Genomic DNA, 20,650 nt, shown 5'->3' with positions numbered 1-20,650 from the left:
GAGGGTTATTCAAGAACATTTTAGCAGTGCCTGCTAATTTCTGTTCTTTGTGTCATGTCCTCTATAGGCTTTGAGATTAATTTGGCACTGTGATATTTCTCTTATACTGGACACAGCCATACAGAAACAAGATGTATTTTTATTGTTTTTCTTCATAGTGATATCAAGTGCAAGTCATCTGTGTCAGTGGCTTCATATCAAATGAGACCTCAATCTTTTAAATAACCAGGTTGAGATGTCTCTGTATAAATAAATAGGTCTATATGAGATAGTTCTGCCCTAGTCCTGACTGGTCTAGCTTCAAGCAGAAACATTTTTTTAGTAGCTTCATAATAGAGGAGTTTACTCACACTCATTCATGAGATAAACAAAAATGATATAATAAAGAGACATATAAAACAATTAAAAATGAAAAATGGAAAAAAGCTGTGGGAATTTTGCATGCTCAGTCCAGAGAAATACAGAGAGTGTGGTTGTAAAACTGGAGCAGACAGCTTCAGTTCCTACCAATAAACTCCTCAGCAATCTCTTTCAACAGATAATTATTTAAGTCAGGATTTAGAAACCTCTCCTGGATATCAGGGCATGTATTGAAGCTATGTATTGACTTGAATCTATCCTTTTACATGGTGAATAACAATAGTTAATATTGCCATTTTTCTATTCCCAGCTATTCACACAATGCAGGATAACCATGTGATTACCTGGGGCTTGTTCCCTTTTCCCATGCTTCCTGCTCTGTCATTTGTTAATTTTTTGGTGGTTCCAACACTGGAGTCCTTTCCAGGACTTTCTCATGCCTTGTGCTGGGCATCTGGCTCTAGGTTTTCAATTCCACACCATTCACTTAATGTTTAGGCCTTTCAGTGCTTTCCTTGCTGTTACCTAAGTGCCAACATAAATTTTTAGGACCAAATACTGCATCTTGCTCTTAAGTACACATTTTTTAAAGGAAGCTTTTGTTTACTTGCTTCTCTTGACATGAAACATGCTTTAGCAAAGGTGGGCTGTATTCATTTATTTGGCCCTAAAATAGTGCCAGAAACAAAACCAAGGAAATGCTTTCCATTTATTTTCTCCATGTACCTCAGAAAGAATGGGTACTGAACAGCCAGTATCTCAAGTTAAGCACACATTGATTCTTGGAGACTAATTGGTGAGATTTATTGACAGTAGAGAATTTGGCTAGTTATAATAGATTCCTATTTATTATACAGTTGATAATTCAAGGAGTAGCTCATTCTAATTTTCACTGTTCATTATGCCTTTAAGTCTGACTTTATATAGCTCACACAGAGATGTATAAAAACAATTAACCTTAATTTTTTTAAGTGGAATATGAGATTTCAGCTATTAAACTTCAATTCTGTTTTAATTGCTCCAGGGCATTAGACACATGGATCCTGAATTCCGGCACCTTATTAACACAGGACCCAAGGTCTGATTTTTAGTTCTATGCAGATGTGGCTTTTCTCGTATCGCTAACCCCATCTATGAATGAAGTTCCCTTCTTTTCATTAGTTTCTGTATCACACTGTAATTTCTTGTTGTGGTGAAGCACGGCGTAGGCCAGCATTTAATTAAAAATTGCAAATGTCCCTGTGACCTGCACCTGCAGAGAGAGGATTCATTTTAGCATACTGCCTTAAAAAAATGATAGGTGGCTTTTCAGACAAAGCCCTTTTTCTAGGGCCCAGAAATTAGGCGTGCATTTCTACAAAGCAGAGTTTGAGAGAGATTTCAAAGCAGATGAAAGTTAAAGGGTTTCCTGATGGTTCAGCTTTGTGGCACTAAGCCTGCTGGGTGTTCTGCAAGGATCCATTGTACCCATCCACTCTGAAAGCACAGCCGCAGCTTTGCATGCATTACACCAGCCCTGTTTTCAGTCGGGTTTTACAAATTGCCTAATCCAGGTTAGGCCTTTTCTGGAAGCTCTTTTATCCTTCTAACATTTGCATAATGATCTCAATACTGTAATTCTTGTGTGACAGAGTGTTGAAGCTCTTTCTGATTTACATTAATGATAGTATAAGAATAATGAAATACCAAATTGACTTCATCGTCTTTCAGGACTGAGAATACCATAAATTTCAATGTTTAAAAAAGTGTGGGACCAAGTTCAGTCCTGGCATAATCACAGTAACATCTCTAGAACTAGGTGAGGTGTGCATTGACTTCGTCCTGCTTAAGTAAATATTAACTCATGAGGGGGTAGATTCTACTAAAGACCTACAATTAAAAAATGGGAACATGTCACATTGGTACTCTGACAGAATAATAGGTTTTCCCCCTAAAACTTTGATTAAAGCATTACAATCTTGCATGAAAATTCTCAGCTAATCATCTGAAATAAAACATAGATGAGGATTGAATGAGCACTTTATGTGAATGCTAAGAAAGTCAGTCTCTAGTTTTGAGGCGTTGTGTTAAAATTTGCAGGACTGCACAGCAGGCTCTGTTCCCATTTCTGTTCTCCTGCAGACCTTACAATGAGACAGCTTTTGAGCTGAAAGGTGATCCCAGCCATGCAAAACCAGTTCTGAGATGATGAAAATTTGGAGTGGTCTGGCAGATATGTTCATTGAAAAAAAGACTTACATGGTAGTTCAGAAAAAAATTCATTCCCATTTCCATGGAAATATAGACTAAGAAACTGAATCACAGGATGTGATCTTTGTGTGTAATGCATTCATGTATGTAACTTGGGTGGGGTTTTTTTCTTTGAAAAAGAACAAAACATTTTTAACAACTGTCTCTCAATCCAACCAATATTATCTGATGTCTTGTGATGAGCATGTCATGTTAATATATGCACTTGTTTGTGCTCACTTCTTATCAATGATTAAATGTGTGAAAGAAAACAATTATGCAGATAACACCTTATTTCTCCAAGGAGTAGTAGAAACCCTATGTATCATTTGCTGAATGCCATCAGAAGTTTTCTACTCCTCTTTGTTTATTGTGATTAAAGGAGATGACTCCAAGTTAACAAAAAGGCTTATGTGGTATTTCAAATGGGCTTTCTTCATAAAGCATTTTCTGTGACCTTTAAAAATGATAAAAATGTTGTCCTCGTGCACGTGTGATCGAGTATTCCAAAGTCCCAATTGTGTGGCACATTATGAACTAATTAGAAGAGAGACTGTGAGAAGCCAAAAGGTTATTAAAGTTGCAATGATGGGAGACAGTAGCTGACTCCTTAAACTATCTGTGTATCCTGCATGAGCATGGATGGACCACTTTACAGCCTTGACTAAGCACCTCATCCCCGTCTGGCTCCACAGGGCTACTTCATCCTGTTCTTGAGCATCACTCAAAAGAGCTGTAGAGATGAGAAAGATGCTGTTCCCTCCCAGCAAACAGAGAAGTTGCAATTCTGGATTTCTTCCTGAAGAAAATAAGGAAATGGCAACCACTAATGGATGCTTTTTCCCCTGAGGAGCCCCAGTGCTGTGCTGTAATTTTGGATGTTACAGCTGCATTTAGATGCCAAAGCCTTCAGCCCACAGACCATCCTTGTGCCTATGAGAAAGGCCTCTCCTGTGCTGGCAAAGTTACTGTGTAGTCCTGTGCTGTGAATAGTAACTAATCACCCCATTTTCTCTATTTTCAGGAGGTTTTTCCTCACCAAGATGAGAGTCATTCCCAAAGGAGCTTTCGCAGGACTTGTTGACCTAGAGAAAATGTACGTATTGTGTCAATATTTACTAGGAAACAACTATTTTACTCCAAGCAGCACTTTCTGATTGCAGCTCCTCTTACAGCCTGTGAGCAAGCCCCTATTGCTGAGGTTCATATAGTTTTCTTTCTGTTTAAAGAAAAAATTGAATGTTTTTTTATTGACACCATGTTCCAGAACAATATTGTCATAAATACATTTTCATATCAGCAATCGGGCAGTCTTCAGTCAAAGGGCTGGTTGAGCATGGAGTGTCATTGCAGTTAATAAATACACTGCCATAGCAGAAGATCATAGGAATGTGGTTATTTTGAGAGTTTTAGAATGAAGCTGTGGAAAGAACTCCTGTTGTTAATAGGTCAGCCAATTCTCTTTTGACTAATGAATAAATAGGATTGTTTTGTGCATGTTCAGAGGCAGCTGGCAGGATGTGTGAGAGAAGTTTCTTACAGGTGATAGATCCAAAAGTCTTAGTACACAAAGAGTGTAAGCAGCTCGTTTCTGTGAATTTTAGTGATCAGCCTGGAGATACTATTATGAGCACCTTTGATGAACAGATGTATCTTACATTCATTAGTATGTTATTGTGGAGGTATTGCAGCTCCACCACTAGAAGGGAAAACCCGTAGTAACACGTCTCCTCTTTAACAACAGAAAATCTATGGCTTAGCTGGTGCTAGCACCAGAAATTATAACACTCACTGTCCAACCTGAACTATTCTGCCTCGTGTATGATTTTTCTGAAATATTTCATATATGGGCAAATCACAGCATTTTGCTTAGAAACAGAACAGCACTTGCACCCTGACAGGAGATGATCACAAACAGGCTGTTCACCCAAGAGGAGTCTGAGTGGGAGTGGGGAAATGTGTTTAAAATGCAGTACCTTTTTCAGTACTGTGTGTGTAATGGCAAAACTCCAAAGGACATTTCTCTGCATTATTTCTACCCTTCTCCCTTGTACTCTTGCATGAATAAGGGATTTAGCAACAAGGTGGCGAGTTCTGCAGGGTTCATTTTAGCCTAGTCCTTAGGGAAAATCATTGAGCACTTTGGACTGTGAAGTGGGTTGCAAAGTGCATTGTGAACTGCTTCTGTTATCTTTAATTACTCAGAAACCATATGTTAGATGTGTATGAAGACATTGCATAGGATGTCTCTAAGTGGTGATTTATTGTTAACCAAAAAACTTATATATGGAGATGGGCTCAATTTGAAAAGACATCCATCTACAAGTAGTACATGGAGGAGAAATGGGGACAGTCAGTTTATAGCAAAACATCCTTGAAAATAAAAGTGTGATCAATATGTAAATGAGACCAATCAACATCAACAAAACTGTGGTATTTGCAGATGATATAGCAAACAGATAAAAATTGAAATAGCTCACAAATCCTAAACCTAACCCATAAAACATTCATCAGAAATATTCATGATAATGTAGGGACAAAAAAAGTGGGTAATCAAATAATAGATTTGCATATAAAAACACAGTCTTGGTATGAAAGCCTTTTTACTCTTGCAAGATCATGCACAGGAAGAAAGATTAAGCAAACTGTAGCCTATTTAAGGAAAACAGCTATTAATAATGTGATACCTCCATATGGTAAAATGTGGATGGCCTGATGTATACAAATGAGATACTCGATGTAGTGTATGTGTGTGCTCCCCTAGAACTGAGTAGACTAAAAATGAAGAGTGACAATATTTCCCAAATGTGTTACTGAAGAAAAACTGTACAGTCCAGCATGGCTGTACTCGTGATTTTTATCACTAGCACATCATTCCTAAGTGTGTTTCTGAGAACAGGGTAGGTGTTAAAGCCCAGAGTTTGGAGAGAAATGATGGAATCATCCAAAGGGGATGACGCAGTTGATGACAAGTTAGAAACGAGATGGTCAGAGGCCATCTTGGGCATAGCAGAATTTGGCCTGTTTAGGACACTGGTTCAGAGAGTCCTTTGGGAAAGGCTCCTTAATAACAAAGAGGTTCAGAAAGGCTGAACATACTTCAAGCAGGAGATCTTAAAGGCACAGAAGTAGTGTCCTTATGTGCTGAAAGATGAGCTGTCGGGGAAGAAGACCAACCTGGCTGAACACAGAGCTTTCACGGGAACCCAGTGAAAAAATAGTTTATGACCTTTGGAAAGGTCAGGCAACTCAGGAAGAATACAAGGATGTCGTTAGGTCATGTAGAGAGAAAATTAGAAAGAGAAAAGCTCCGTTAGAACTCAAGCTGGCCCCCACTGTGAAAGGCAATAAAAAGTGTTTTCATAAATATATTAACTACAAAAGAAGGGCCAAGGAAAATCTCATTCCTTTAGTGTACCCAGGGGGAAACATTGTCACCAAGGATGAGGAAAACACTGAGGTACTTAATGCTTTCTTTCGGCCTTTAGCAGAAAGAGTGGTTATCCTCAGAACATCTCCTGAATGAAGGTTGTAGCCAGGTAGGGGTCGGCCTCTTCTCCCAGGCAAATAGGACAAGAGGAAATGGCCTGAGCTGTACCAGGGGAGGCCAAGGTTGAGCCAGGGAGAATTTCTTCACTGAAAGGGTTTTCAGGCATTGGAACGAGCAGCCCATGGAAGTGATGGAGTGGCCATCCCAGAAAGTGTTCAAGAAAGGACTGGATATGACACTTAGTGCTATGGTTTAGTTGACATGGTGGTGCTTGGTCAAAGGTTGGACTTGATGAATTTGGTGGTGTCAGTGACCCTTGAGGGACCCTTCCAACTCAGAATATTCTGTGAAATACCTGTCTTTTCCAACCTTAATAATTCTATGATTCTAAGTTAAATCAGAGATGAGTCCTCCATAACAATCCTAACTCTACTTCCCTTCAAAGCAAATGAAGGCTTTTGAATACAGTGACCAAAAATTTCAGGTTTTCAAAGAAAAATAATTCCTTGATATTTTCCTGCTTTCTCTATGCATTTTAGTCTCTTCCCAAACACTCAAACTGCTGAGGCCTTTAAATAGATACATTTTGCCAGAAAATGTCAAAAACTTTTCAGTCAGAGTACCCAGGCAAGGTCTCATTTGTTTTCTATTTGGACCATCCAAGGACTTTCTCAAATGGACACCAACGACCATGATTCATAATGGAAAAAATAGTGTGACTTGGAAGTGTTGGCATGGAGCTATTGATCTCACCTCCCTGGTGAAGCTCCAGTTTTAATTACCAAGACAAAATCTTCTGGGTTTCATCTGATTTTTTTTTTAATTTGGCAATATTGTCATTGGAATACTTTTGCCATTTTTTAATTTTTTGGAAGAATGAGAGCCCACTTGAACCATTTTCTAGTTTTTCGTTATCTTCTCACCCATCTAAATTCCTTCAGTTGCTGACAAAATATGAAACAATCGTTCTGCAGACGGTCATATGGTGCAACAACTTTCCTCAATTATGTTCTGGGAGAAGGATTTTTTCTTCTTAAATAAAATGTTTAAAGCTATGAAATAAACTGACAGGCTCTAATTATCAGAGACTTCTCTTACTAAACGTGCAACTTGAATTTGCCTACAAAAAACTTTTTCAGAAACCCCCAGGTGTGAGGAACAGGCTTATCATCTTGTTGCCAGCAGCTCTCTGACCTCAGCAGACTCTGGATTCATGTTAGTTTAGCAAATAAGTGTTCAGGAAAGCAGATTGGTTATTCTTGCTACATGTTTTGTCTACTCCTAGATCTTAGTCAACTGGAACATGGCAGTTCTTCTGGACTACTGCTTAACCAACTTGTTTACACTCCAGGAATTAATTAACCCTCCAGTTACTAAATTAAAAAGCAGTCCCATGCAGGCACATACCTGGCAAAATCAATCTGACATGCTCTGCAGCAGCTATGTCGTCCTCAACCTGCACAGAAAGTGCTTAATGTGGAGTAGAGACAGTCAGAAGCAACACTAAATCTCTCTTTTTCTGTTGCTGAGTTTCCTCCTGTTACTACAAGGTGGCAAAGTAGATTTGTGCATGTTGATCTAACAAGGCCTGACTTGGGCATCATATTTATAGGAGGTTTGGTCTGATTGCGTTACCCTGTGCAAGCCAAAGAGGCTTCATGTCTGTACCCTGAGGCACAATCCCCTTGAAAATTCATCATCAGTTATTTGTTCTTTTTGAAGGGTTTAAGCTAAAACATGCTTTGGTTCATCATTTGCTCTCAAACCCAACCTGTGTGCAGCCTCAGGAAACTCAGCTGTGAGGATGAAGTACTTCTTGAACTAGAAGATGCCACAGAGGAAAAAACCCCAGCATTACTGGCCCTGTTTTTATTTTGGAGTAATTGGAGAGAGGCATTTCTTTAACAGATGCTGGCAAAGACACATTTTAAGAGCATGAACCATGGTATAGATAACAGAGCTTAATGAGCTGAAGCTTTAATGAGCTCTGGAGATCATGGAAAGCTAAAGCTTTTAGGGTTGAGGGAATCCACCAGAGCTGACACTCCTGGAAACGAAAGTTTTATGTCCATGGAAAACAGCAGATATCTACTGCTTCCTCATGAATTTGTAGAGAAAAATAGCCCTGTAAATCATGTATTTATTCAATTACTTAGTGCATTCAAGATTTTCAGGTTTTCTCTCTGTTGAGACTGTGGATCCAGTGAGAGTTCCTAAGGACAAAAGCTGCTGCTCTGTGACCTATATACACAAGCACCAGATTATTTCATAGAAAACAACCAACCTGATGGATGATGCTAAAATCTCTCCTGTTTGCCCCTGTAGGCTAAAAGGCAAGTCACACTTTGTTTTGACTCAATTAGATCATACTGAGTTACCTTTTATGTTTTATCTAAACTCAAAGGAGTTACTTGAGAACAGTGGACACCAGAAGACAAAATTTTGAATCAAGGGGTGTCTCTCTTTCTGTGGCTGAGGAAGGACCAGAGTTCTTGGCTTGACTGTAAAAGTCTTACCTAGAAAATTTGGCAGAATGGGAAGACTTCACTTTCTTTAGCAAGTTTTAACAAGCTGGCAAATCGGTGCCTTCACATCCAGACCTTCTTCAGCAGTAACCACCAAGCTGCCTGGGCTAGCAAGTGGCTACCCCATCCCATGTGCTCCTGAAAGGAGCTTCATTAAGCTCCTGCACATGACTCTGTGACACTTGTCAGCATAGAGCCCAAAGACGTGGGAGGAGGGGAGACAGGAACCACAGGATCACCTAAGGACGAGCAGTCTGTGTCTTCTGCTAGCAAGAAAGCTGTTCAGCATTTCACAGCTTCTCCAGTTCCTCTTGCACGGTGTATTGTGTGCTGCCTCATTTGATATGCAAAAGACTGGGCTTAAAAAAGTTCATTAAAGCTATTTTGATAAAATGGTTATGATTCAGTGTATACAAGACATTTGGAAATTTTATCTAGGCTGGAGTTGCTTTCTACCTTTTGTTGCATTGTTTAGATAAACCTGCTATTTATTTTTTTGCAAGCGGAAAAATATGGATTTTTAGGATCTGCTGTGATATATAAGTTAAATAGTGCATACTTATAAAAGTATTTATTTACATCCCTAAGGTGAAAGTGATACACAGACCATTCTATGTACAAAAATACATACTGACTAAGCTAAAAGTCATCCTTTGGTAGCAAATACTCCAGGGTACATTCACAAGGTGCAACTTGAGATGGATACTGAATTCTAATTTACATTACAGGAACTTCTGCGTAACATTCTGCATCTTAAGGGCAGGCCATGAAAATAAGAATGCTACTTAATGCATTTAAATTAGTCTATGCATTTTCTCTCAAGGAATAGAGGACTACTGTTCAAAAGCATTAAGGCAAGTAACCTACACAGGCAAACAGATTCAAAATCCAGGCTGTTATCCCAAAGAATAAATGTTTGAATGGGGCCATTACTGTGATGTGGGGCTTTCTCTGCAGCCCTGGACAAGTCAGCAGACTGGTGGTCACGCAGGGAGCAATCCCAGGAGGCTTCCTGTCTCCTGCAGCTGGACTTGCAAGTCCCAGATGCCCCCACCCCATCTGACTGTCTGTGTCTGATGGTGACCAGTGGGTTGGAACAGGGCTTTTCCTCAGTGGAGGGATTGGTGGCACTTCAGGCCTCCGATTCAGCAGCAAAATCATGTAAGAAAGCTTGTCCTCTGCCAGACGTGCATTTCACAGCCCGACAGCAGCCAGGGTGTGTCAGTCTTCATTTGCCCCCTCTGCCCTTTGAGATGGGTTCCCAGAAATGGGATGGGAAAGGCAAACAGCCACGGGAGCTCCTCTCAGGGGTCCTGTGTCCCATGGTGGTGGAGGAGCTGTCCTTGTGCCGCTGTGACATCTTGTGCCGCTGTCTCTCTGTACGGCCGTGAGCTGCTGAGGTCCTTCTCCTTCTCCAATGCTTCAGATGACCCTCCTGCAGCCTTTGGAAATATTATCCTCTGGATAGCAACCTTTTGTGTTTGGTGTGAATATATAGGAAGTCTGTTGTTCTCAGTTCAGATTATTTCACGCCAGTAGAAGCTATAACTTTCGTTCTAAACATAATAAGCAATGAACGAAGACTAGGTGGCTTTATTATAATCTATAAACATTTTGCTGCATCATCACTTGGTATTCTGCTTTTCCCTGCCAAAGCTTGTCTGTGGAAGAGATCTTCCACTTGCAGTTACTGTTGTCATCCCTTGCACAATTACAAAAACTGAAGGAGAAATTTATTATCCATGTCAGTTACTCACTGCCAATGTCAAAGAGCAGAGATTTAATTACAGTTTTGCTACATCTCAGGGAAAGATAATCTGATCTCAGTTGTTTGCTAATGCTTGGGTGGAACAAAATTACAAATAAAATAAAAACCCTTAGAAGAAGCTAAGAAATGTAAAATCAATTAATAGTGTCCGTATCAACATTTTCTAAATTTTCTATTCAAAAAGTCCCAGAAAAACATGTTAATATTTACCTACTTTAATTGAAACACATTAGAGCACAAGAAATAAGTATTCCATAATTCTTTCTATGTGGTTTAGGATCTTGATGCTCGCTTTCTTTGATAAAATAAATTTAGAAAGGAAAAAAAAGAAAATACATTTTGTGGTAGTGAACTGTTAGCAGAATCTTTATTTGTTAACTGCATTGGTGTGAAGCCAGCATTAAAGACTGAAGTATTTGATGGGAGAATCATCTTGCACATCATTTCAGGTCCCTGTTTTACAGCTGTCTAGACAGAGAGAGAGAAAGAAAAAGGGAACCAACTCGTCTAAATGTATGCTAAATGCTTTAATGCCTCTCCCCAGTGACATACTGTTCAGATTACCTGAATTCATGAAACATGAAACATGGGCAAATGCTTGTGTGAGCTCCCACTCTTTTTTAGGAGGAAGCTTTGATCCAGTGTTCTTCTGCCTTCCTCCAGTGCAAACAGAACGAATAAAACTAAGTGCATGCTAAATTAAGATGTTTTTGCATATATAAATGTAGGCTCTCAAGTAGCCTCATTCATCCAATATGAGATTTGAGGGTGAAATGCACAGTTCTTAAAGAAGGTCTCAGCCCAGTGGTCAAAAAAAACAAAAAAACAAAAAAACAAAACAAAAAAAAAAAAAAAAAAAAAAAAAAAAAAAAACAAAAAAAAAAAAAAAACCACAACCCTTCTGCAATTGAAAATGTTGTGAATTATCAAGACTTTTTTCTCAATTTGTAAGATTATTTCTCAGTTGACTTGCCCTGCTCTTAGACAGTTTGCTGGGCTTCCCCTGCCACCAGGAGAGTGAGAAGCTGTCCCAGATGGGCTGGAGGCTCAGTATTGCACAGAGATATTTCCTTCCTCTGCATCATTAAGTTTTGCCAGGCAGCCCCACTGCAGGTCCCGGCATTAGAGGCATGGAGCTGATTATTGTGACTGGCAAACCTAGCGAGGAGCCTCAGAATTGATGGTCATCCTGTGGTGCAGAATTAATCCCATAATCTTTCTTCTTTTCTCCTGTGGGTATGTTCACTGCATGCTGAGGAGGCTGCTATGTCTGCTTTCTGGCCAGCTTTTTGACATTCATCTCAGGTGCTTTCGGGTGGGTTTTTTGCTTCAAGAGGGAAGGATGGAAGCTTTCAAGAGCAAAGGATGGAATCAAAAGTTTTTCCCCAAAATCTGTCACTTCTTCAGTTTTTATCTCTTTCCTCCAGAAGATTCACTCTATTTTGAAATAAAGGAAGTTTCAGGTTGTATTTTATGATGAGATTCGTGTGCTTTCAAGGTAGAATAAATGACCATCGAAGTGACTTCATAAATATAAAAATATATATTTACTAATTAGCATTAAATAGTTCTTAAGGCAGGTGAGTGGTACATTTATTAAATTATGTGCATATACAACAAAACTAAGAACTCAGAATTGCTGGTTCAATATACATTTTACATTTTCAAATATAATTCATTGCTCATACATGGCAGAATATGTTTTTTCTCATGTGATGTGTCAGAATACTGTCCTGAATTAAACAATTATCTTTTTCTTGATAAAATCATTATATTCATTCTAATATCCCTAAATAATTTGCCAAAAAAGTTCCCTCTTGGGGGTTAATTATTAATTAACTCCCAAATTTCTTGATAAAATTCAGAATTAAAATATCCTAACTTAAAAACAGAACTGTAAACACAAAACTAAGTTAAAAAAAAATTTTAAAAAGAAAGAAATTTTTAACTATAAAAAAGGTTTTTGTAGGTTTTTTCTATTAATCACGTTGTGTGTATTGTAACTGTACCAGTGAGTGGGTGCAAAAGCTGTGACCTCCTTGAAATTGCACCCAATTTTCTCTAAATGGGATTTTCCTCAATATTTATTGTTGCCACTACTAAGTATTGTTTGTAGAAAGAAGAAGTCTGGCACCAGATCGGAAATGGCAGTTCAATTTCAGGAGGATTTCAGGAACACCTTCCCATATTAATTTTATCCAGCTTTTCCATTTATTTTAGGAATAATGCTAGTGGAATTGGCACGTTGCAATGAAGGAGTGTTTCCCATTGCTATACAAATGCTGATATAACCCTCAGCATTTGTGGAAAACAAATGTTGAGATGAAGTCAAGACATTTATTTTCTAAGCAGGAGATGTTGATTCTCTGACAACATTATATTGCACAGCCTTTATTTTTATTATGCCTGATGATTGATGTGGATTTAATCATTAGTTTGATGGCTGCTTTGCTCAGTGGAGAGGCAACTGAGCATTTTATCATTATTAGTGAGCTGCGTTTTGATTTTTCTATCAAAGGCTCTGCTGGCCCTAATTCATCCCAGGTGTAAAACCAGAGATTCATTTTGCCCATTGTTTGTTTTGTGACCAAGCCAAGAACAATTTGCTCTCAAAACACTGTGAATATTTGTTTTGATTCCTAGAGCAGGAACCTGGTTTTGATGAAGACTTCCATATATGTGTGTGATTCTTTAAAAACAAGTAAGAGTGGTGTACCTTTTGTGACTAAACTACTCACCACATGGCAGAATAGATATAGACTTAAAAACATGCATATGTGTGGGTATATAGAGAGAGAGTAGTCTGGGAAAGATTTAAATTGCTAGAATTTAGAATGGTAGACAGATACTAAGCCAGAAAATATTTTGAATGCTTGGGGAGCCAACACCACAGATGGAAATTACAAATGATTGTGAGAGAAATGCAGAAAGCTGGAGAATTCTTCGTGTCTGTAAGTTTTCCAGTGTAGTCAGCAGAAGACTGGGAGCTGGGGACAGGGACTTTGACTTTCCCAGAACCTCACCTCTGAGAGCTTGCTGAAGGAGGAGGTCCAAGATGACATTTCTGGAACAACTGTGGGATGGTTCATCCACATGGAGAATATACTTTGTCCACCTCATAGGGTGCTTTCTCCTCTGAGGAGAAGAAATGTACATAATAAATAGGGGGCTTCTCAGCACAAACACCAGGAATGGTCTTCCCATGTTTTCTCACTCTTAGAAGTTTCTTCACTAAAAACAGGAATAATGCAGAATTTCATGTGGGGACAGAATTAAATCAGTGTTTGTTATTTGGAAGCATTGTTTACTTCTGTCTTGCTTTTCTGCTCAAGAGCACAAAGATTTACATCTTTATCTGGAAATGTTTATCCTTTCTAGTGTAATTATGAAATGAAGGTGCTCATTAGACATGTCTAATCCCTTTGTCAATCTTATCTTTTATTTGGAATGAGGTTTTTATGGTGATCTGTTTTTCATCTATATTCCCCACATTTTTAAGGCTTCTCGTGCTGGATTTTTAAGATTTATGCTTTTCCCATCTGTGCTGTGAGAAAGGGTGAGCACGATACAGTGAAAAGAACGTGCTTATTTATTATTTCTGTTTCCAGTTAGATGAGGCTCTTTAGGAGAGCTGGCAGCAGCAGAGCTCCCTGGAGAAAGAGGTGTTGGGTTTATCCTTTGCAGGATAAAGGGCCCATTTGGAGGGGAGGAGCTTTGAGGGGCTGCAAATGGCCGGAGCTTTACAGGTCAGAGGTGGATATGTGTCACTCCAGGACTGCCTTGGAGAGCAGGGAGTAGCCTCAGGGGTGATGAAGAGGATTTACAGGAGGCCTGGACAGAGCTTACTGCCATTAGGAATAGACCACTGAAGAACTTGGCCATTCAGTGTTTAGAGATGGACTGTACAAAAGATGAGGACGAATTTTGCAACAGGGCAAGGAGTAGTGGTTTTAAACTAAAAGAGGGTCGATTTAGATTACATACAAGGAAGAAGCTGTTTACTGTTTGCATGCTGAACCACTGGAATGTGTTGCCCAGAGAAGTGGTGGATGACCCAACCCTGGCAACGTTCAAGGTCAGGTTGGACTGGACTCTGAGCAACCTGGTCTAGCAGATGTCCCTCAGGGAAGGTGGACTGGATGACCTTGAAAAGTGCTTTCCAACCCATACCATTCTATGATTCTATGAACTCCAAACCTCCAAAGGCACTGCATGTCAGGGTAGGGAGGATATAAAATCCTCCCAGTTCCCTTCCAATATCCTATAAGGTTTTTCTGCTTTAATTTTCCTAGTTGATATTCTAATAAAAGCTGCCTATTTTGAGCTTAAAATCCTTTCATCCTTCTTTGGGACATCCTGTGCAGAGGAAGGTCAAGACATATTGCCTCAAAACTCATGACTTGAAGTGCCCTCACATGGCACTGTCCAGACTGTTTTGTCACTACATTGTCACCACATGCTATGTCCTGGCTCCTCCATTCCTTGATCCTGACCCTCTGTTTGGGGACCCAGTGCTATAAGCTGGGGCTGGAGGCACATTTGCAGCAGAGCAGTAACCTCCAGGGAGGAACAGAGGACAGAGCCAAGTGGCAATGAATTTATACAGAGGAAAGTAAATGGATTACAGTTCATCTGTGACAGCCATGTGCCCAGCCATAATTGACAACACAAACTGTTTATTTAAAAATAAGCTCGGCTTTGCCTGTATTTCTTGGTAGCAGACTTAAACACGCTAACAAGTAAAGTGGCTTTTCACAAGCCTTCATCTGTCAGTATCAAGGATCCTGTTTTGTATTCCCAGGACCCAGAGTAGCTCTGAATAGCACATTATATTTCCATCCTACTGTGCTGCCAGGCACTGTGCTTTCAGGGTAACAGATAACATGTTAACGACTGAAACAGGCTGTAAAAATGAGGGGGGGATTGTGTCAGCAGTGGGCAATCACTCAGGTCTCCAGAGGGAGGGCTTCCTAATGGGATCTCAGCTAAGCACTGCACAGGCTTAACTCCCAGGGAGCACCTTCCTGTGAACTGGACAGTCTCCAGGTTTCAGGAACCTTTCCCACACAGGGAGATTGATCTCATATTGATAAAAATCTAGGACGTATTTGTTCTTGATTTTGGTGATATGCAGTCAACATCAGTCCTGGCAATGTGGCAGTAAGGTGTCTTTTTATCTGCAGCTATAAGGATGCTTCTGTTCCCCATACTTTGTGGATCTGTTGTCGGGCTGAAAGCTCTCTGCACTCAAGTGGCAAAGCTCTCATTTGCCACAACTCCTTCGGTTCACAGGAGTGTGAGTAATGGCAGAACAATGACCATTCTTTGGGGAAGACCGTCCAGGAGCCCTCTCTTCCTCTTCTTGCTCTTATTCACTGTCAGTAGCCTTTTTTAAAATCTGTAGAGCTTACTCCAGCTCTTACTCCAGTGCTGACCTTGTCTAATCGTATTGATTGTTCATAACTGAAGGCTAATTAGGAAGCGAGTTGCTATGGCAATTCTTGAGTCATACATATAAAGAGAAAATACTGCTAAAACCACTAGTGCATGGTGACTATTAACATAGTTAAACAAATTAAAAAGTATAATTCATTCAGATATATGCTGGAATTCAAATGAAGACCTAATATTCAGCAAGGAAGTTTTTCCCTTGCTACCATGTTTTCCTCTTTCATGGTAGTTTTTTTCTTTTATTTGCCAGTTGAATGAGTTATACATAATTTTAGGACTAAAAGACAAAGTAGGCTTTGGGTTGTTCTCCACCCCTACCCGGCAGCCCACACAAAATATGTCGCAACAAGTTTCAAGTGACAGGAGAATGACTCAGGCAGAGGGTAATAGGACTTGGAGCCCCCCAGATTTCTGGGTCATTTGTTCATATCCAGTCCACATGTGTGTGATGAATGTTTTATTTTCACATGGGTAGGCTGATGGCTGGCATACCATGAGAGGGTGATTTCAGCCTGTGCCCTCAGGAGATGGTGATTCATTGCAAGCTAAGGCTGCTACAGCTGGTTGTCAGCAGCAGCAGCCTCTTTTGGCCAGACTTTGAAATGGCTCTGCAGCAGAGCCAGGCTCTCAGTGGGTATCCACACTCCTTTGTGGGGCACTGTGGGAAGGTTTGATTGCCTTGGCTGCGCTGTGCCTCATCTGTGGATAAATGGAAGACTTTTCCAGCCACATCAATAAAGTCTTTTTACCTTATTTTTAACTAAATGTGACCTAAAAGCAAATCAAGTGCATTCTCCCCTCTTTAATGGGGGCCTTCCTTCTTCTCCTTTGGCACCTTCATAAGTAATCGTGTCCCTGACAAATCTGAGCTCTCCTAACAGGTCTCCATCTGCACATCTTTAAGGAGCAGGATATAAGAGCAAGCATCCTGGTGCTACCCTTCTGGACACTTTGAATGATGAGGCAAAATGCATCTAGGAGAGTCACAGGTCTAGATGGGAGATAGGCATGCCCTGAGTTCAGGTCATAACCTGAACTCCAGGGGAGTTCCTCTGTCCCTCTCAGTCTTCAGTGGATGAATGTCCTTAAATTGACTTCAGCAGCACACAAAGAAAAAAGTGAGCAGAAATAGAGTCTTTTTGTAGCATTAATATCTTTTAACTGGTCTCATAGATAAGTATTCTCTGTATGGCTTCTTGGGACTTGCATGCTCACAAAGGTTCATTAATTTAACTGAAAATAAGTTATAAAATTGATTAGAAGTCTATGTCAGTTGAAAGACAAAAGCAAGAACAAAAAACCAAGCAAACCTTCTCCCCAAGAAAGCACACCAGAAAAAAAATCATCAAAATATAGAAGTATATTTGAATCCATTAGGATCAACTAAATCCAAAACATCTGATCTGGGGCTTTGTGTGGTCCTGAAGCTAAATAGGTGCCACTGTCCTGGACCCTGCTATTTTGAAGTACCAATTACATGATTCTACTAATTCAGCCCCCATGGCAAAGACAAAAATTAAAACCCCACGTACTCAAGCTGCTGCATAATCTGTCCTCACCAAAGGCATTCACATGGGACACAAGGGATTCATTTGGGGAATCTCTTAGCCAGAGCCACGCTGCAGAGTCATCTTGGAACTGATGGAAAGATTATAATGCAACCCTATTACCTTTGTGTAGGAGAATGTGCTGGTGCTGCTGGTTGCTTTCTCTTTGCTGTAACTTTCTGCATGTAAGAAAAATGCACTCCTGTCCAGGGATCTGGTCCAAATTTGAGTAATTTCAAGATAGAGCATCTTTCAGAGGGAATTCTGGTCATGTTCCATAATATCATGTTATATTTGTTTCTTCATTTTCCTGTTAAAACAATTAAAAAATACTTTTTTTTTTTCATCTGATGGGAAAAGAAACAGTATAGCATTTTTCTTTTAATTTTAAGTCAGTATTTAACATGCAAAAAAAAATTCCCCTAAATCTGAGCTAATTTGCTCTCACAGGACTGCTATTAAGTTTGTGTACTGCTGTGTCCTGTGTATTGAACCATGTCCTTTCTAGAGAAAACACTTACTCAAAATTCCAGGAATATATGCACTCATCTAAAATGTAGAATGCTCATGTAAATACAGATCCTCTATTAAAACCAATGGGTTTCCATTCCTTCTGGTGCAGACTCTGAAATCTCCTTCAGTCACAACTAAATAAATGAGAGTAGTCAGAAATGATGGATTTAATTTTCTTTCTTTATTTTTTAAGTGTGTTCCATCAGCATGACTTTTCCAAATTGTAATTTTTGTGGTTTGGGATCTCTTCAGGAATTGTTTTTTCCCCCTTATCAGTTGTATTTTCCCAAAGGGTTCTACTGGAAATGCAAAAAGGTTTTGCCAGGCTTGAGTGCTGTGAAAACACTGTAAGCTCAATTTTATTTACCTCAATACGGGAAGTCAGACAGAAAAGCTATCACAAGTATATGCAGTACAGTTCAGCAAAGGAATAGACACAGCAACTTCTAAGGAAAACATGACTTTTTTTTATTCAAACCACATTTCTTTTCAGCCTCCTTCTTTAGTGCTGAGTCTAGGGAGGAAGATTCCTCTTTTCTCTTGATGAAGAAGGAAGAGCTAATTCCAAAAAAGCTTTTTGCACCATCTCTAGCTCAAACTTCCTTCTATGCCCCCATCTAGAAATGACCCAGGACAGGGGGGAGGAGAAGGGTTCCCAGGTAGATCAAAGTACTCTGACATAGGAGGAACAGGTTGTTCTCACATGGCTGAGAATTGCCTCTGGGTTCTCAAGGGTTCTGCCTCATTCCTGTGGAATGGTTCTTCCTGAGGGCTCCCCATCAAAAGTCTGGGTCCAGCCTGAGGATTTCCTTGAGAAAGCCCCACAAGAGCAGAAAGCCTCTGTTTTTCTGGTGCTTCTCCAGCCGGGGTTCCAGTGCAGAGGTGGCAGCGGCCCTTCACGGCTGAGCAGCCTCCTTGTAAATGGGGTGAGATGTGCAGAAAGGCAGCTGCTGCCTGCTTTCAGTGACTGAGAACCATCCTCTGGCCATGGGTTTATCATTTTTATTGCTTTTATTGGAGTATTGTGTGTATACACACACAAACACAGAAACATATTATTATATTGAATTTTGGCCCAAGTTTTATGACATCTTCCCTTCCCCCGTTAAGACTTTCTTATCTATGTGCAACCTTGCAGTGTTTGCTGATAAAGGAGGGTTATTTCTGTCAGAGAAGCTCAAGTGGAAGCATATGATTTTTCAAGGTTTCATAGTGGACAGCTGTTAGGTTATTTGTAAAATAAGACTCAAGGTATTTTGATTCAGGCTCCTCTTTGCTGCCACTTGGCAAAACGGTTAGGGATTGTGTGTAATTCCCATATTTGCATGTCTTCTCTTCATCCTCCAGTATAGAACCTATAGAACCTGCAGATTTGGGGTTAATGGTAATTTTTCTGCTCGTGATTGTAACATAACTAGATAGAAGAGTCTCATTGCACACTTGTTTTGTAAAGCTTTTGATTTAGTAACTTCTTGATGGTGCTCGTGTTTTGTCTGGCAGTCTGTTGCAAGGCAGAGGTTTGGATTTAACTTTGGAAGCGTAAAAGAATATTATTTTTCCTGGTTAGGTTATATGTAATCATACAAACATTTATGCAGTACCATCTTAGCTGCCAAAGCTTAAGGATAAGAGTGTGCAGGGTCAAGGCTTCAGTTAGACACGAAACAAAACAATAGTAAGTGGCTTTTATGGAAGGGAAGAATGAATGCAAATAGAAAAGAGTAGACAAGGAAATCTCTGTCCTGGAAGAGGATATTTCACAGGGAGACTCTAACACTAAATAAAAGAAACCTAAATCCTTTCAGGAGGACATTTGAAAGATGTAGTGCATGGTGCTGGCAGCTGTTGGATGATGTCTGTGTTCATAATTGGGTTTAACATTAGGCAGTGCTAATATTTTTCTCATGATGGGTCAAGTCATGGAGATTTATTTTCACTGAAGTGGGTGTATGTACTATATTTTTTGCTCTGGTGAATAATACTCAGTGTTCTGGGAAGATTTTTAATGCCAGAATTGAGGAGGAAGAGGGATTTTTTTTTTTTTTTTAGAATTTCCTCCCTTAGCTAAAATGTTTAATTGTGCCAATCTGAGGCACTTGCTTATTCTGGATTTTCCTGTTTCTGCAATGTATCAGAATTAGTAATGAACTGTCCTCCAGAGGCCTCTTGTGAATGTGTGCTTCCTTAAAGCATTTCAAAACTGTCTGCTGAAGTATCTGGGAGCATCTGCTACAGGATGGTCTGTGTGGAAAGGCTGTCACTAGACTTTGGTTCTGGAAGCCACATGTTCTCCCAGTCCAAGACAGTTTGCCTATTGATTTTCCCCAGAAATTTTTTGCCCCACTTCCTCGTTCAGCTGCTCTTCCAAATGATTGTCAAATGTAATTTCTTCATCTGCCCAGGCCATCTTAATAAACTATTCATCATTAGATGGCTACTAAAGCCAAGAGAGGAGTAATAAAAGATAAGGGGCAATAAATGCTGCTTGCCCATTTCCATGGAAGAAGTTACAGGTTAGGAATATCAGCATCTCTGAAAGAGAAGGTCCTTTCCTCAGCTGAACACCCATCTTTGTCTGATAGCATGGTCTCAACGTCCTCTGGAGCCCATCATGCCTGAGGGGAAAAAGTGCCATTGACAAAGTAAGTGTTTTTATTTTACACACATTTTTCTGTCTTCCCTGCAAGCTTTCATGGTCAAAGATAAAATTTAGTGATACCTGAAGCTGGGGGCAGCAGATACGTCTGTCCCAGGGGCTGGAGGGCAC

The 20,650-nt window shown here is 39.9% G+C and overlaps 1 protein-coding gene across 1 annotated transcript in view; it reads left to right on the top strand.

Moving 5' to 3' along the window:
- The window catches only part of FSHR (follicle stimulating hormone receptor), a gene marked incomplete at both ends in the record, with an annotated part of 81,738 nt that overhangs the window by 25,707 nt on the left and 35,381 nt on the right, over positions 1 to 20,650 (top strand). The window contains one exon of the mRNA XM_082303099.1: positions 3,614 to 3,685. Within this exon, the coding sequence (XP_082159225.1) occupies positions 3,614 to 3,685 (72 nt within the window). The remainder of the gene's footprint in view (positions 1 to 3,613; positions 3,686 to 20,650) is intronic.

This window comes from Coloeus monedula (genome assembly GCF_965178545.1).
Source record: "Coloeus monedula genome assembly, chromosome: 2".
In the NCBI taxonomy this organism is placed as follows: Eukaryota; Metazoa; Chordata; class Aves; order Passeriformes; family Corvidae; genus Coloeus; species Coloeus monedula.
This window is presented reverse-complemented; position numbering and strand designations above follow the sequence as displayed.